This window comes from Nyctibius grandis, chromosome 5, assembly GCF_013368605.1.
Source record: "Nyctibius grandis isolate bNycGra1 chromosome 5, bNycGra1.pri, whole genome shotgun sequence".
Classification (NCBI taxonomy): domain Eukaryota; kingdom Metazoa; phylum Chordata; class Aves; order Nyctibiiformes; family Nyctibiidae; genus Nyctibius; species Nyctibius grandis.
The window spans coordinates 86,325,785-86,343,916 of record NC_090662.1 but is presented as its reverse complement, the minus strand read 5'-3'; the positions used below and the strand labels follow the sequence as shown (position 1 = coordinate 86,343,916).

Here is an 18,132-nt window from a genome sequence, read left to right as displayed (position 1 = left end):
AGTATCCTTGAAAATTGCCATTTTTCTGACAGTGCTCAGCTGCAGTACAGAGGCAGCATTCTGTGAGGACAGCAGTGTGCTTCGAATAGTGTAGGGTAATGGGAATCCAGCTACCTGACTCCCATCTCCAGTTTCATTACTTGTTCTGCAAAATCTTTACCACTTTTGTAAGAAGAGGGATGATACTCCCTCAGTGTTGAATGAGTCTGTGAAGTCCTGTGAATGGAACTATAAATATGAGAAATTTTGTTATTGTTGTTATAGCAGCAGTAGATTTGTCAGTGTAGCTAGATGGCCAAATTCACGCCTTGTGTAACTTTGCTGGAGAGATATGAAAATAGATTTTGGCTCATTCTGCCCAGGGAAAGGACACTGAAGGGGGAACACAATTAGAATTCAATGTTCTCATTGTACTTAAACCAGGAATATGCTGGAATTATCCAGCTGCAGCACAGTACTGTTCCAAAGATCTGCCAATCACTGTGTTACCAGTGCACTACTGAATAGTACTATTGTGAGGTGGCTGTAGCAAACAACTTGTAATTCATGCACCCAAGCTAACTGTATACAGACAAACCTGCCATTTCACATGACATGGTCATTAGCATCATTGGAGCACTTTGCTGTCTCCTGGTGTGTTGATTAATGCTTAATTTCTGATATCTTTGATTGAGAATCACTCTTGCTGCCAATGTGTGTCATCACATACCTGCCTATGGCTTTACATTGTGATTTTAAAAGTGTTTGCCATTGTGTTCTGTCACTTCACAAAGGATACTTACTTAGGCTGTGATTTTGTTTTGTTATGCAAATTCTGCAGCTGAGAGAGGGATCTAACATAAAAATAGTGAGGCAGAAATTGCAGATCATCATCAAAAGGAAAATGCCCTTCTTTGTGTGTTCAGGGGTAACTGCAGAGTAATCTGCTCTCCTTGGTGTATAACAACTCAAAGACCCAGCCCAGTAAAGCCTACACTAAAGAACATCTGTGCTTCCAATGACAGTAGGCTTTTCTTGCAAGCCTTTGCTATATATTTTCAGTTACAGTACTGTGACTAAAGACGGCACGTTGTCTTGGGCCGCAGGAGGAGCCTAGTAAAGTGTTTTGTTTGTAACGTCGAGGAGGGAGTAGAGGAGGAAACTACTCAATCTCTGGTAAAATAACATGACCTGCTCTGTGCTGCTATTTTATGCCCGCTGCTGCTCTGGCTGAGGCTTATGATGTGACCAAATCTGGATCCCTGCTGTCGCATAAATGCAGGAGTGGGATATTTCATTCATCAAATACTGTTTACGGTTTATGTTCACGAAGCGAAAATTTTGGTCACCCTACAGCCCCTTCCACCTGCCTCTTCAGAGCATGTAACAATCCCAAGAGGCTGTTAACATTGAAATTTGTTTCCTTTAATAATGTCTGTTCTTCTGCCTAGAACATAGGCTTGACTTTATGGAAAACCTTAAAATTTAAACATATGTCCAACCTGAAGGTTGCTAACTATGAAATCTGTGTGCACTTTCCAAAAATTCAGTTTCTCGAGAATGATTTGGAACCATCTGGGCTCTACTTCTAGCTTTAATGTTATTGACAATGCCTTAACATTCAAGCATTACTTAATATTTTTGTGCTGTTATTAAAATGGGGATTAATGGTACCCACTTCAAAACAGCTTATATAAATTAAAAATCAAGTATGTTAAAAGATTCTCTGGAACAGTCAGGTAAAATATCAGGTAAGTTTGCTTAGTGCTCTGTAGGTGGAGGATTATTTGTGCTGCAGAAATATCTTGTACAAGTAGACCACCAACAAAATAAGGATCGTACCTTCTGCTGTAATAGAAAGCCATAACAATAGCATGGAGGGGAGAGCAGCAGATGAATGAGATGGCAGACAAAGAAAAGGAAGGGAAAGTAATTGAGGAAAGTAAATTGACAGAGAGGTGAAGAGAGAGTGATTGCATGAGGGAAGAACAGAAGAAAAGCCTGAGGGAAATAAGGAGAAAGAAACAGAAAGGTCCAGAACAAACTGGAAGCGGAAGTCAGCTATTAATAATAGTGAAATCAGGGTTTCCTGCGTTCTCCTTGACACTGAAGTTCACTTGATATCTGTTATCATTTCTGTAAAATATATTTTGGTGAATTTCTCAGCATTGTTATAGTGTGACTAGTACTGAAGGCATCCCATGTTTGGAATCTTATCTGCTATATGTTCATAAATACAGGTGTGTAAAAATTCAAGCTGTGTAATATGCAAAATGTCATTTTAAAAATCCCTTTAGACACTCTGATGGAGTTCTATTTTTACAGTATGCCTATACCATACCTGGTGTAGTGGGGCACTGAACTGATAGTGCTACCACTATAATAATAACAGTAGTCAACTAAAGAGAAACATTTTCCTTCAAATGCCTTTTCCCCTATTTTTTGCTACTATACATTTTAAGGCTTCTAGCCCATCAAAACAATTCAGACAGCAAATGGAGTCTGTGAGCTCAGTCTGGTTTTTTTTTGGAGATGGACAAACTGATGTCATATGGAGCCTGGTTTGGCATGAATTCACAGAGACGATGAGCTTTTTGGCATGCAGTGTTGTATAGCATTATCATCTCTGCCGGATACCAGGGGAGCAGATGTTCCTTGGGTGGCCCCAGGCTGGTAGGCATCATATGTATACATGACAAAATTCTACAGAGCAGGCTGTCTGAAACGTTTTGAGACTCCCATGTCCTGTTTGCTCAGTGCTGTTTGGCAGCTGCTTTGGCCTGGCACCTTTTCAAACTAGCTCAAATCAATTAATACACGTTGTTGAGCTTAAACAGGTCCTCGCCAAGACCTGTGGCAAAATCACCGAATAGAGAACATTATCTGATGTGTAGTCACAATCTTTGGTATTAAGGTCCACATTATTTGAAATTTTCAGTTGGAGAAAGGGGAGCACTTGTATATGACAGGGCCACAAATGCAGAACATCGAATTTTCAGTGTTCAGGATCAGGTGAGCCCTGTGGCTCATGGAAAGTTTTTAAGTCCTCTTCTTTTGGTAGTTCTGCCAGAATTAGGACCAGACAGGCATCAAAATTAGGAGTGATGCTAGATAAACGGCAAAAAAGGAAAGCTATTTTTCTTGACTGTATGAGAAAGAAGAGACCACTGCTGTACTTAGGAGTCTGGGATAGGTTAGGGAATGGCACTATTGATTAGTCAAACCAGAGCATAATATATAGTCTGTTCTAGGGCAGCTTTTTTATACATTTTGTCATGGAAGTTTATATCTATTACTTATGTTTGTATGGATCCTTGTAAAAGGAACACAGAAGCATAGTTAGGAAAAACTTCTAGTCCAACTGAATAAATCCAGGGGTGGCTGCATTAAAAAGTAACAGAAATTTCCTGAGAGAAAGGACAGCGAGTAGCAGATTCAATGAACAATTCAGTTTATTTATCCTCTGTTTACCCCATCCCACCTCAGCTTCCAAAGCTCCCTCTTGCAGAGCGGGAGAGAGTCCATGCTGTAGTCTATCTGGAGCTGTGTATGCACTGGCTGGCAGGCACTGTTTGTGCACAGAATTATCTAGCTGACTGTTGAAAACAGAGTATTAAGCAACTGAGCTCAACCTGCTCTCTCAGTCCAAGGATGAATACAGTGTTTCTCTCTTCTACCCAGCTGCAATATTTCACAGGACCTACAGAAATGTTTTTAAGACAGCTTCTCCTTTAAGACTGGTTCGAACAGGCCTGGATTCAGTGATCTTTTGTGGGTGAGGAAAAGGGGACATAATAAAACATGAAGATACATATCTTGTTCTTTTATGTGACCTAGGTAAAAATGAATCAAAAACTTTAATCTTCTGTGGATTTAATGAGCAAGATAGTATCCTTATAAGATCAAGAAAGATAATGGATTCTCATTGGGAAGAGAAAATAGTTAGAAAAAAAATATGAAGGGTATTGCTGAAAGACTCTGGATGTCTTCACTTCTCAGTGCAAATTTGAGACTGTCTTAAAAGAGCCTGGCTGTCTGAAAGAGTAAATGCTCGGTATTCTGTGACAATAGAAGCCACTGAGTATGCTACGTGATGGTTTAAAATGCAAGTGATGGTTTAAAAAGAAAAAGATTAACTCTGATTTACTGAAAAGGTCAGATGGAAGAACAAAGACTACATACAGCACAAAGGTATTCCAGCCAGTAAGTCAGCTTCATCGGGGGCCCTGTATAAATGCCTGTATGCAAACGCACAGAGCACGGGGAATAAACAAGAGGAGCTAGAGATGTGCACATGCCTGCAGGGCTGTGATCTTAATGGCATCGTGAAGACATGGTGGGATGGCTCCTATGACTGGAGTGTTGGAATGGAAGGATACAGGCTCTTTAGGAAGGACAGGCAGGGGAGACAAGGGGAGGTGTTGCTCTCTATGTCAATGACCAGCTGGAGTGCGTGGAGCTCCACCTGGGGATGGAGGAGGAGCCGACCGAGAGTTTATGGGTCAGGATTAAAGGGAGGGCAGACACTGGTGACATTATAGTGGGGGTCTGCTACAGGCCACCCTACCAGGAAAACCCAGCAGATGCGGCCCTCTACAGACAGATAGGAGTAGCCTCACGTTCACAAGCACTGGTCCTCATGGGGGACTTCAACCACCCCAATATCTGTTGGAGGGACAACAGAGCAGGGCACAGGCAATCCAGGAGATTTCTGGAATGCATGGGTGACAACTTCCTTCTCCAAGTGCGAAGGAGCCAACGGGAGAGGTGCCATGCCGGATCTTGCTCTCACCAACAAGGAGGGGCTAGTGGGGGACGTGAAGCTCAAGGGCAGCCTTGGCTGCAGTGACCATGAAATGGTGGTTTAAGATCCTTAAGGCAGCAAGGAGGCTGCACAGCAAGCTCATTACCGTGGACTTCAGGAGAGCAGACTTTGGCCTCTTCAGGGATCTGCTTGGTAGAGTACCATGGGATAAAGCCCTGGAGGGAAGAGGACCCCAAGAAAGCTGGTTAAAATTCAAGGATCACCTCCTCCAAGCTCAGGAGCGATGCATCCCAACAAAGAGGAAATCAGGCAAAAATGCCAGGAGGCCTGCATGGATGAACAAGGAGCTCCTGGACAAACTCAGACACAAAAAGAAAGCCTGCAGAGGGTGGAAGCAAGGACACGTAGCCTGGCAGGAATACAGAGAAACTGAGCAGCTAGGGATCAGGTTAGGAAAGCTAAAGCCCTGATACAATTAAATCTGGCTGGGGAACTAAAGGGCAACAAGAAAAGCTTCTATAGGTACATCAGTGATAAAAGGAAGACTAGGGAAAATGTGGGCCCTCTCTGGAAGGAAACGTGAGACCTGGTTACCCAGCATATGGAAAAGGCTGAGGTACTCAATGACTTTTTTGCCTCAGTCTTCACCGGCAAGTGCTCTAGCTTCACCACCAAAGTTGCAGAAGGCAGAGGCAGGAACTGGGAGAATGAAGAACTGCCCACTGTAGGAGAAGATCGAATTCGAGACCATCTAAGGAACGTGAAGGTGCACAAGTCCGTGGGACCTGATAATGTGCATCCACAGGTCCTGAGGGAACTGGCGGATGAAGTTGCTCAGCCGCTATCGATCATTTTTGAGAAGTTGTGGCAGTCTGGTGAAGTCCCTGCTGACTGGAAAAGGGGAAACATAACCCCCATTTTTAAAAAGGAAAAAAAAGGAAGACCTGGGGAACTACAGGCCAGTCAGTCTCACCTCTGTGCCTGGCAAGATCATGGAGCAGATCCTCCTGGGAACTATGCTAAGGCACATGGAAAATGAGGACTTGATTGGTGACAGCCAGCATGGCTTCACTAAGGACAAATCGTGCCTGACAAATTTGGTGGCCTTCTGTGACGGGGTTACAGCGCTAGTGGATAGGGGAAGAGCTACTGACATAATCTACCTGGACTTGTGCAAAGCATTTGACACTGTCCTGCATGACATCCTTGTCTCTAAATTGGAGAGACATGGACTTAATGGATGGGCCACTCAGTGGATAAAAAATTGTCTGGATGGTCACACTCAAAGAATTGTGGTCAATGGCTCAATGTCCAAGTGGACACCAGTGACAAGTGGCGTTCCTCAGGGGTCGGTATTGGGACTGGCGCTGTTCAACATCTTTGTCAGTGACATGGACAGTGGGATTGAGTGCACCCTCAGCAAGTATGCTGATGACACCAAGCTGTGTGGTGCAGTCAACGTGCTGGAGGGAAGGGATGCCATCGAGAGGGACCTTGACAAGCTTGAGAGCTGGGCCTGTGCGAACCACGTGAAGTTCAACAAGGCCAAGTGCAAGGTCCTGCACGTGGGTCAGGGCAATCCCAAGCACAAATACAGGCTGGGTGGAGATTGAATTGAGAGCAGCCCTGAGGAGAAGGACTTGGGGGCATTGGTTGATGAGAAGCTCAACATGACCTGGCAGTGTGCGCTTGCAGCCCAGAAAGCCAACTATATCCTGGGCTGCACCAAAAGAAGCATGGCCAGCAGGTCGAGGGAGGTGTTTCTGCCTCTCTACTCTGGTGTCGTGAGACCCCACCTGGAGTACTGTGTTCAGCTCTGGGACCCCCAACATATGAAGGACATAGACCTGTTGGGGAGAGTCCAGAGGAGGGCCACGAAGATGATCAGAGCGCTGGAGCACCTCTTTTATGAAGACAGGCTGAGAGAGTTGGGGTTGTTCAGCCTGGGGAATAGAAGGCTCTGGGAAGACCTTCTAGCAGCCTTCCAGTACCTGAAGGGGGCCTACAGGAAAGCTGGAGAGGGACTTCTTACAAGGGCATGTAACGATAGGATGAGGGGGAACGGTTTTAAACTGAAAGAGGGTAGATTTAGATTAGATATTAGGAAGAAATTATTTACTGTGAGGGTGGTGAGACACTGGAACAGGTTGCCCAGAGAAGCTGTGGCTGCCCCCTCCCTGGCCGTGTTCAGGACCAGGCTGGATGGGGCTTTGAGCAGCCTGGTCTAGTGGAAGGAGTCCCTGCCCATGGCAGGGGGCTTGGAACTAGATGATCTTTAAGGTCCCTTCCAATCCAAATCATTCTATGATATGAATCTATGATACAAAATTCTGTGTTGTAATTTAAGTATGGATTACCATTTGTCTGCTTTTTCATTAGTTATGTTATATAAACATTTATCTAATGTTCTTTTTCAAAAGCAAACAAGAAAAACAAGCTAACAAACCAAACTAGCTGAACAATTTGAATTGTCGGTGCTTTTCGAATTTTATTATGACCGCTCTTTTTGTGTAGTGAAAATTAGGGGGGAAAAAAGCATGTCTAGACTAGGATAAAAGATCATTAGGAAAGTCTCCTCTCAAGATGCATTGGACAAGGTTTCCACTGCTTTGCTTGTTCAGTAAATGGGTCTCAAAATTTCTGGAGATGTTTCATATTAAAGCTAGGAAGGAGGTATACTGAACTGCATACTCCTAAATTAAGTAAAGCAGTTCAGGGATAGTCATGATCTGCCCTGGGATTATTAGGCATGGTTTTCCCTTGTGCCTCTCCATTCTGAATTTGAAGACTGAGCCATTCAATGGTTCCCAGTAGTTATACAGTGAATCCATAATACACTGAGAAATAAAACCTACTACTAGGCTTTAGCCATGTATTTATTAATGTATTAAATGTGTTTCTTCCCCACACACTGAAGTGTACTCAAAATGTTCCAAACACTCAACAACAACTTAATGGAATTGAATTTGTGTAACTTGTGTTCTTAGAGAGCTCTGAGAAATATTGCATCTTACTGGGTAGGGAATGTTTCTGATATAATTTGACTTCTTTTTAGTTTTCATGTTTGGTGTAATATTGGTAAACGTTTTTGTTTCTTTGTTTTTCAAGCAGTGTTTCTATTTCTTTTGTGTTTGACAGAAAATGAATTGGCAACCCCACCTTTAGATGGCATCATCCTTCCAGGAGTGACAAGACAAAGCATTTTGGATCTGGCACGTAACTGGGTGAGTGTTTTGACCTTGGCAGTAATGGTTTCAACTACATGTTATAACATCGACAAAAGTAAGCATTCCTGATGCTCGGTATCTTGAAGTTCAACTGATCTGGTCAAATGGCTTAACCTAAATGGGAACTAAGGGCATGCTAATTCCCCCTAGATTCCCAGCAACATCATCAGAATACCCACACCTGTCACACAGAACAATACCAACCTTGTTAAAGTAGCTACGTGTAGTATTTAACATGAAAATTCTCATTAAAACCACTGGTACCAGCAACTTAAAGCAAGGAAACAAAAAATTACCATGCATGACCACAGCTATATTTCAGTCATCAGCACCCTATTTCTCCACTTAGTTCTCATGGTTCCACACTTGTTTCTAATAACTGGCATGCAGCCTAAAATCCAGCCATAGTCTTGAAGTCATCTGTCTGCTTCCAAATTCCAGTCCTGTAATGTTGCCTTCCAAGTACTTATTTGGACACTTGGGACTACCTCATATCTTGAAATGCATCAAACTGTTCACTCTGGCTGTACTTGACGGGTTGCCACTAGGCTAATAGTTCTCTTAGAGATGTTTCAACATGGAAGACAAAAATACAAGCCATTTTTAAACTTTTTAAAATTTTTATGGTTGATTCTTCTTGTGCAGGGAGAATTTAAAGTGTCTGAGAGATACATCACCATGACTGACCTGATAGCTGCCTTGGAAGAGAACAGAGTAAAGGAGATGTTTGGTGCTGGAACAGCTTGTGTTGTATGTCCTATCTCTAAAATTTTGTATAAGGGCAAGGTAAGAAAATGTCTTTTTTTTTTCCCTTCTCCGTTTCTTCTTTCTTCAGAATTTTATCATAACTAATTGCAGCTGAAGCAAGAAACAAGTGAGAGAAAAGGAGTGTTGCCAGAGGCTCCTGAAAAGACGAAGTTTCAGTATGTTGTTTCCCAAGTGAGTTACTACTATGTTGTCAGAAGAGAACATTCCCTCTTGTCTTCTGGGTTTTTTTAACAGTTAAAATCATAAAATCTCAATTCCTGGGAAAAGGAAAAAAAAACAGTTCCCAGCCTGTTTGAAAATATAAAAAAAATACATTCTCCCATGTTTGTTTAATTGAACATATTTTTCCAAAGTTAAGGCACCTGGGAAAGGTGAGGAGAGGAAAAACTTTCGCAGGGAACCAACTTTCTGAGCCACTGCGTTCTTTTCTTCTGAAGTTCTTCTCTTATTCACCCCTCATTGCAGGGAACACAGCTCTGATAGAAGAGCTTGTTTCAGGAGGGTGCACAGCTGCTTTCACCTGCTGTACACCATATGGGAGGTGAAATTGCACAGGCATTCAGCCTGTTAACCTGACTTGATGCTATTTAGCCAGCACAAAGTTAGTTCAGAAGGTTGGGTTAGAGCAGCTGCATATGTGGATGTGCTTTGTTCCATTAAATATGACAAGCACAGTAAATGTCTGTTAGATGATACTTCTTGAATTAATAAGATGGAATAAATGGAATAGAATAGAATAAAATAGAATAGAATACACTATCTTAGTTGGAAATGACCTACAATGATCATCTAGTCCAACTGCCTAACCAATTCAGAGATGACCAAAAGTTAAATCATGTAATTAAGGTCATTGTCCAAATGTCTCTTAAAGACTGACAGGCTTAGGACATTAACCACCTCTCTAGGAAGTCTGTTCCAGTGTTTGACCACCCTCTCGGGAAAGAAATATTTCCTAATGTCCAGTCTAAACCTCCCCTGATGCAGCTTTGAACCAGTCCCACGTGCCCTATCACTGAATACCAGGGAGAAGAGCTCAGCACCTCCCTCTCCACTTACCCTCCTCAGGAAGCTGTAGAGAGCCATGAAGTCATCCCTCAGCCTTCTTTTCTCCAAATTACACAAGCCCAAATTCCTTAGTCCTTCCTCATAGGACATGCCTTCCAGCCCTTTCACCAGCTTTGTTGCCCTCCTCTGGATGCATTCAAGGACCTTCACAGCCTTCTTAAATTGTGGGGTGCAGAACTGCATGCAGTACTCAAGGTGAGGCCACACCAACACTGAATACAGTGGGATAAACACCTCTTTTGACCAGCTGGTTTTACTGTGTTTGATGCACCCCAGGATGTGGTTTGCCCTCTTGGCTGCCAGGGCAGCCAATATCAAATGTATTGATATTATCAGATGCTACGATAATATGGGAGACATCAAGGTGCTGAGTGTTGGTAAGTATTATAAATGTACCTGTTGTGTTTCTACATAATGTACTTTGAAATGAAATACTGTATATAGTGTTTCTAGTCTTGCCTGTACAATATATTCTCTGTTTTGGACAGATCTTTTGGAAGGCTTAGATTAGCCTTTTTTTAAAAAAAAGCATAACAATTCAACTAATCTAACTTTTTACCGGCTCAGCATGCCCTCCTATAAAAACATTACAACAATCCTTGCCTACTTGTAAGGAGAGTTAGAAAGCTTGATAAATATTTATTAAAGTTCTTGGTAACCCTAAGGTATTCATATATATATATATATATATAAAAAGCTATTATTATATGTCATTCTCTCTCTCCCCCCCCCCCCCCGCCCCCTCTTCTTTATTCGATGTCAGCATTTGCACATTCCAACTATGGAGAATGGACCTCAGTTAACAACCCGTTTCCTCAATAAGCTGAGTGATATCCAGGTAAGGTGTTTCCTCTTCTTTAACCAGATAAAATAATAAAAGGTGAAAATTAGAAAACATCAGAAAACAGTCTTTTTAATAGTGGTGCTGTGGACACCATTATATAGTAATATAGGCTCTTTTGTTTGGTGTGGTTATTCTTTTTTCCTTGAGAAAGTATGGTATGGATGGAGAGTGATATATTTTTTCCCTGTTCATCTTGGAAGCTGGATGAGAGTTGTAAGATACTACTGTTGTCAGTGAAATCCGGTACTGTTGTTATAGCTTCCTTTTTAAAGGAAATAAAATAGATGAAGCATCTTAATAACCATGGTCACAAATGAATACACGCTAATCAATGAAGAGATGGGTGAAGTAGTAAGCACTCACTGGGTGCAGCCAGCTGATCACCATTTCTGTTTCTCACTATTTTTCCAATCACATGGTCACTTCTTGTTCTGAAAAATCCTCTGTGATTTGCTAAATATCAAAGTCTATTTGAAATCTGTGCTTGATCTCGATGTCTGGGCATAGGAATCAGTACCATTTCACTTAAAGTCAATGAGCAGAACGTGATGGCCCTTCTTATTTTAGTTGCCTGTTTTCTTTTCCTTATTTAGCATATTCTATCGTGTGGGGGATTTGGGAATAAGAGTAGCTCTTGGCAATTTACAAGCCCCTTTATTTAAGAACTGATAGCAGCTGCTTGGTAGTATTGCCATAATTCCTTCAAATCAAGTCTGATGGTTACTGTTCTACATTCTTAGCTTTTGGCTCAAGAGGTTCTTAGATCTGCTACTAAGTTTTTTATCTTCCTGCCAGTAAGCCCTGAACTAAGAATCTTCTTGAAAGATTGTGAGATGTACTTACTGCACCATGTAGCAACTCTATGAAACCCATAAAATAATCAGAACTTTTTAAGAAAGACTCCTTAAATTAATTTTACTTTCTATTTTACAGGCCCTTTACTAGTGTGTAGAAATGATGTGACACAGGGTTATTCTGATGAGACCCCAAAAAAAACTACTCATGAATTGCAGTCTGCAGTCATATATTGACCCACCTAAAATCCCATGATAAGCAGGTTCATTTATGTAATGTTATTTATTCAGTGTTTTGCCATATAGTGCAGTCCAGGTTTAAATTCTTCAATATTTGTTTTGAGGTTTTTTTATTGCTTAATTCAAGTAGGGTGAAGCAGTCTTAGATAAGGGGAAGTCAGGCCATCTCATCATTTCAGTGATTCTTCTGTATTCTTGTTTCTCTATGTATTTTCATCTTTCACAGCTGCTGGTCTCCAGCATAACTACTTTTTTTTTTTTTTTTTCCTCTCTGTAAGTCTTGTAGCTCAAATGAAGCAGCGAGACCGCTTGACTGTTCTTCACTAGGAGGATAACACGGGATCAGCATCTCTTGTTCTTTAGAATAGTATCGGACATTTCTGGCTGGAACTCAGGGAGGAAAGAATTCCTGATATGCTGGTACCTTTGTGGTGCTGGCTGAGCCAACTTTCATGGGGGCAAAAAGAGACACTCTCCTGTCATGATTCTATTGTTTCAGCTGTGCCAACTGTAATGACTTGGGATCTGGGTCTTTCTCTTCAAACAGTAGGACTGATAGCTAGGAAGAGGTATAAGCACCTTTTGGTTCTAGATTTTATTATTTGTTTTGGGGAAGGAGAGGCTTAGTATTTCATGTTCCCATGTCAGTTACATATAACATTTTTATGATCTTATTATATGAGAATAAACAGAAGACTCCAGAATCCCACTACATATCGCAGTTTTATTTCATCTTTCTCATCCTAAGTGCCTGATACACCTATCTAAAATAACTGTTGGTGTCCATCACTTTATTTTTCTTGTTGTAGTATGTCCAGATTTATTTCAGGGACAGACTATAACCTGACTTTATTGATACAGTTGTCATTGTGATGCATACTGATCACTGTTTCCATAGTGCTCTGCTCTGTATTAAAGCCATCTTGTTAGTATGTCAAGTATCTATCTTTAATGTCTAAAAGCACTTGTGTAACTCCTGTGTTACCTTCTGATGTTTAAGTGATGCAATATATGTTAGGGCCTTGAATAATTTGTGGTCAGTTTGAGTCTTCACTGATCACTTTTAATTGCAGTCATGGATCAGCTCAGCATCAGAAAAAGTTGAGGCCAGTTCTAGCTCCTTGTTGAGTGTTACATGTGGGGATAGGTACTGCTGAGCAGTTTGTGTTGCAAGACAAGCAATTGCCTTCTCTGGAGGAATGGCTTGTGAAATCCAGAATTCTGTTTCAGAAGACAACACTGAAATATGTGGTTTTCTCTGCTCCCTGAGACTTCCTCCCGTGCCCTCCCCCATCACCCTGCTTTCTCCTCCTAACCAAGGCTTAGGAGGAGGCTGAAAAAGTGTGAATTGCTTCTAACCATTATCCTTCTTGGACATTTTCACTTTACAACTATGCATATAGACTGTTTCGCCTTACAGCTCTGTACACACCATGTGTTCATCACTCCTGGAAAGTGCTGAACTGTTATGTATATGCTTACGTCTGGGTTTTCTTTCTTCTTTAAAGAAGCCAGGAGAGTTAGAACACTTCATCGTCAGAAACATGGTTTTAAAGACAGTGATGGCTGCTTCCCCTTTAAGAGTCAATCAGTGGCTGCTGATTGTGTTTCTGCACTTTCCTATCTGTGAAGACATGAGCTCATATCCCAGTGGACCCCAGGTTGTCATACAGAAAATAATGCTGCAACAGAGAAAATAGAATATATAATATTCTTAAAATGTCAGGGGAGTTTTCAGGATCTTTCACAAAGATCTTTTAGATATTCTACCAGGAGGGGAAAAAAAAGATCTCTTTGCAGTATGATTAGACTGCTGTAGTATCACTTGGACGGTCTGAGGCTGTTATTTTGAAGAACGTTCAAGTTCTGAAGAATAAAATGCAATGGAAATGACAGCCAAACACATCTTTGGTCTCTATGCTGTACTATTTCCTGAACTGTGGCAAGGTATCCATTTCATGTTGGACAATGGACATTCGTAAAAAAGTAAAAATTCTCAGTACCAACATTGTCCTGCATTTCAACCTGTGACCAAGAGATGCAGGGCTCCATATCCAGTATCATTATATTCCCTTATGTACAATACATGCTTGTTTAACATTTTCAGATTATCATCGTTATTGTGTTTCCAAGTCTGTTTTCATGCTGCTCATTGTTCTTTTGCAAGTCTTCTGTGTTCAACAGGATTTCTTTGGATTTGAACAGCTGTTCAGTGGAACTGGAGCTAGAGTGACAAATTAGAAACTCATGGGCAGAACTGATTCCATTTCTTATGCCAATTGAGAGAGACAATACTAGCACTGTGATATACATTTCCCTTCCTATCACTGAGTGGAAATCGTGATTACTAAAGGCTGATAAAGATTTTTAGATTAAATCATTTACATTGTATACAGTAATGGTGTGCTTATGAATGAATTAGTCATAGTGCACTGTCTTCTATAACCACTTGAGTTAGCAGATTTAGAGATGAGATTCTTTTCTCTGGGAATACACTCACTGAAATACCACTGAAATGTTTTTGTGGTTTTGCATTCCATGCTTTGAGAATAAACAAGCTTTTGCTCTTTAAAGTGTAGATCAGGATGCAGCTTGGAAGGGATGGATAGAAGGTAAGATATATTGTTTGTACTACATGATATAAAATACATTTAAACACTGCAGTCAAGACAGTAGTGAACAGACATTTAGTCAAAAAACCCTATCTTTCTCAAAGTTGCATAATCTAAATGGGTAGGCCAGCAGAAAACAACCAGGGAAGGAGAATGGATGTGTTAATTTTTACAAAAGAAGGACCTATGGGCCGAAAAAGAGGGATGGGATTGACTAGCTAGAGGTCACAAAGTCTTTGACAGAATTAGAAAAGGAAGATAAATCTGCTTTTATTTCCAGAATTAAAACATCTTGATTGTGGTATAACATCTTCATTCTTCTTTTAATCCTGGAAGCATGTTCAAACCGTAGTCAAATGGCAACTCAGACCAGCCCTTGCAATTTCTGAAGTCAGCATCAGAGCATTAGATGATACTACTACCTAAAGCCAGCAAAACTTACAAATAATCCCCTGGCCTTTGCCTGCTTTCTGATTTGGAGGAGGTGAGGGTGCCATCTTTTCTATAAGAAGCAGTGATATGAAGGTCAAAGAAATCTCTTTTTTTCTCCCTTTGCCCCCATCCTCAATAAAATTACTTCACATTAGGGTAATCCAGTGCTTTGTGGTTAAACTAATGATACATCTGCTTTTCCTTGGTTAGAGTTCCCCAGGCAACCACACTGACATCTGGGAATGTAAGCTGGAAATCTTTTGAACAAGTAATTCATCCAAGGTCCTATGTAGCACCATACCAATATTTAGTCAACCACATTGCAGACTGCAGAACAGGAGCAGCAGAATTAGTAATGAAAAGAAAAGTAGATGTGATACATGTAGAGGTCATTTAGAGGCTTTATCTGATGGAGTAAACAGTAAAACACAAGCAAATGAACAATCATCCTTCGTGATCCAGAAGCGTGTTTTTTTCTGTCTCACCCTGATTTGGAGCTGTTGTCTTTTCTCTGCTTTAATGTCCCTTTATCTCCTTTCCTTCTGATGCAGAACCTGTATTGGAAGAACTTCCTTTTATCCTCTCTGGAAATGATCATCAAGTGATCTTTTCAGCCTACATAAAACCTTTAAACCCAGTCTTTATTCCTTGGTGAAAAGTGTTTTAAATCTCCCTGAACATGGTACTGTGAGGGAAAGGGCTCCCAATTTACATCTGCCGCTAGTCTGTCCCCCTCTACTTTACTTACGTACTTGAGCCCTATGTGCCTTTTTGGGGCTCTCTGAAGCATTGTTTATGTAACTGGTGACAAAGAGCTTTAGAACATGAAGCCAGTTTAACATCCAAAAGTGCTGCCTTGGGACTGTATCCTCCCCTGGAAGGGATACAGCTCCATGTAGTAGATTGCCTTCGTTTCTGCCTGGTGATCCTCTTGGTTTGCGTATGGAAAGACGACTTGTTTTATTTGGGTTACAATTCACTCTAATTGTACTCTGTGGTATTTGTTATGGGTTTTATTTCACATTCAATCAGAATGCTGTAATAAAAAGCCACCTTGAAAATAAAAAGAAATAAAACCAAATGTGTTTGTTTATTGGAGCTTGAGCAGGGGCATACTTATGAATGAATTAGTGAACTGACCTCAGGGAATAACTGTATTAAATTGATGGAAAAGCTCAAGTGAAGCAGGACTAGTCTGTGTCATCTCTAGTGAGTATCAGTATCACCTCTTCCTAGCCTACTTAGTGGAAGATGGATAAAGCTTCAAGCTGCCTTTAGGCTTTGCTCAAATCAAAGACAGAAGTAAAGGCATAAGAAATAATGTAAACTACTATCAGGGTGGTGGATATGAATCTTTCTGAGGATAGACCTAAGAAGTTACCGTAATTGTGCACTGTTACTTTAAACTTTTATTCTTAAACTCCATTTTTGCTTTGTTTCAGTATGGAAGAGAAGACAGTGACTGGGCAGTACTGGTGTCGTGAAAGTAGAAGAGTTCAGACCCTCCAGAAAGAACAGACATGAATAATGACAACTTCTGTAGCTGCCTGTGCGTCGCATAGTTTCTGTATCAATTTGCTCCCTAGGATGATTGTTTCCACAATCCGGCAAATGTGAACACAATCATTTTGATTTCTACTCTAATCCTGTTAGTAGAAGCCTGTCTTCTTGGTAGAGGTGCTAAATGTTAGCAATAGAACTTTCCTAATGGTTTTCTTAGTGCCTCCTTGTGTCTTATGTACAGTCTGAAAACTGGTAAAATGCTCTTCAACTGCTCTTCACTTTGTTTGGTTTGTTTTAACCACCATTACCAGCAGAGCATGTTGTCATATAACACAAAGACGTTGTCTGTTAGTTGGCCACAGGGTTCTATTGACATTATTCTGCCTTTTGCTCTGTCTTCAGGAAACAATTAAGTTTAGCCATACATTCTTTCCTTTCATACTCTGCTTGTGTGGAAGATTCCTGAGTTTGCGTAGCCCACTAGATTCCCTCATGCATACTCTGTCAAATAACAGCTCTGTCCTTTAGGCCAAAATTCACTTGAGTCAATCTAGCCTGCAATGTGCTCCCTGTTGGACTATTGCCTTTCCCTCCATGGGGATATGCAGTGGTTGCTTGGGCAGTGCATACCTCTCTAATAGTTCAATACACCCTTCCATACGTGATTTACGGGGCTGGGCCAGGCCCTGCTGAGACAAGAATCACCCTTTGTCTGGCCTAGCATAGAGCTGGGCACCGCTGACTCAGTGTTGCCTTCTGAGTGAATGTCTAGAAACTAGGATTAGACAACTGTGTCTGTGAAAGTTGAATCACTCTGCAGAGCAGCCCCACCTTTGTTTTGGGGTATTTCTTTCAACACCCTGTCGTGTAATTTAGATCAGCAAAATGTTTTTCTTGTCTCATTCACCACTCTCTGTGAAATGTATCCAGTCTCCATTGACACACATCTACCTTAATAGGGCCTTCCTATTAAGGAACAAGCTATATTGTCAACAGAAAATACCTAGCACAAGAAGGAAAGAGATTTCATTCACAGAATCACAGAATCAACCAGGTTGGAAGAGACCTCAGGGATCGTCGAGTCCAACCGCTGCCCCTACACCACCCTGTCAACTAGACCATGGCACTAAGTGCCATGTCCAGTCTTTCTTAAACACATCCAGAGATGGTGACTCTACCACCTCCCTGGGCAGCCAGTTCCAATGTCTAATAACCCTTTCTGTAAAGAAATTCTTCCTGATTCAATTCAGGTTTTGTTCTGATTAAGCACATACTTCTTCATATACCGCTACTCTCTCACATGCAGTCTTGATACTATTTGGAAGTAATATAGAGCATGTAGCCCATAGTTAGGGAAATAACTTCTGCAAATGTTCACTAACAATTATACTGTAATATTTATTAGCTTTCTATTTTTCCACACAGCTTTGTCGAACAGCTTTAAGATATCTCTTGCCAAAAAGGATCACCATATTCTGTATCAATGTTCCAAAGTGCTACTTCAGTGTAAAACTGTGGGAACTTTATTGACACTAATGGAGTCCTATAAGAAGTAAAAGTGAAACATTTATTGCTGTGGTTTGCAGTAGAGATGCACCAGTATTAAGGGAAATATTTAGCACTTTATTTTTTTTTAAGACCCAGGAGTGTATCTCTCATGCTTTCCAAGTCCTTTGTAGTTACTGGCATTTGTTAACATAGTTTAAAAAGACCATCCATGCCTTACGCAATTGCTAAAAAGGAGCCTTATGGCTTTCCTGTTCATTTCTGGTCGGATTTTAAAGACAACCCCTACTTAGCCATCACTTTCTTTTGCTCCATCAAATCATGACTTTTACTATCTTTCAGTGCAGTCCAATCTGATCTTTTAATGAAGAACAGTTGAAGGTTCTCTCTGACAATG

General features: G+C 41.0%; 1 protein-coding gene across 2 annotated transcripts in view; it reads left to right on the top strand.

The window, feature by feature from the left end:
* BCAT1 (branched chain amino acid transaminase 1) overlaps positions 1–16,325 on the top strand; it is a 49,914-nt gene extending 33,589 nt beyond the window's left edge. For both annotated transcript variants that reach the window (XM_068401088.1, XM_068401087.1), the window contains 4 exons: positions 7,883–7,968; positions 8,617–8,757; positions 10,568–10,642; positions 16,169–16,325. In XM_068401088.1, coding sequence (XP_068257189.1) covers positions 7,883–7,968; positions 8,617–8,757; positions 10,568–10,642; positions 16,169–16,210 — 344 coding nt within the window. In that variant the 3' untranslated portion in view covers positions 16,211–16,325. The remainder of the gene's footprint in view (positions 1–7,882; positions 7,969–8,616; positions 8,758–10,567; positions 10,643–16,168) is intronic.
* Positions 16,326–18,132: the final 1,807 nt, after the last annotated feature.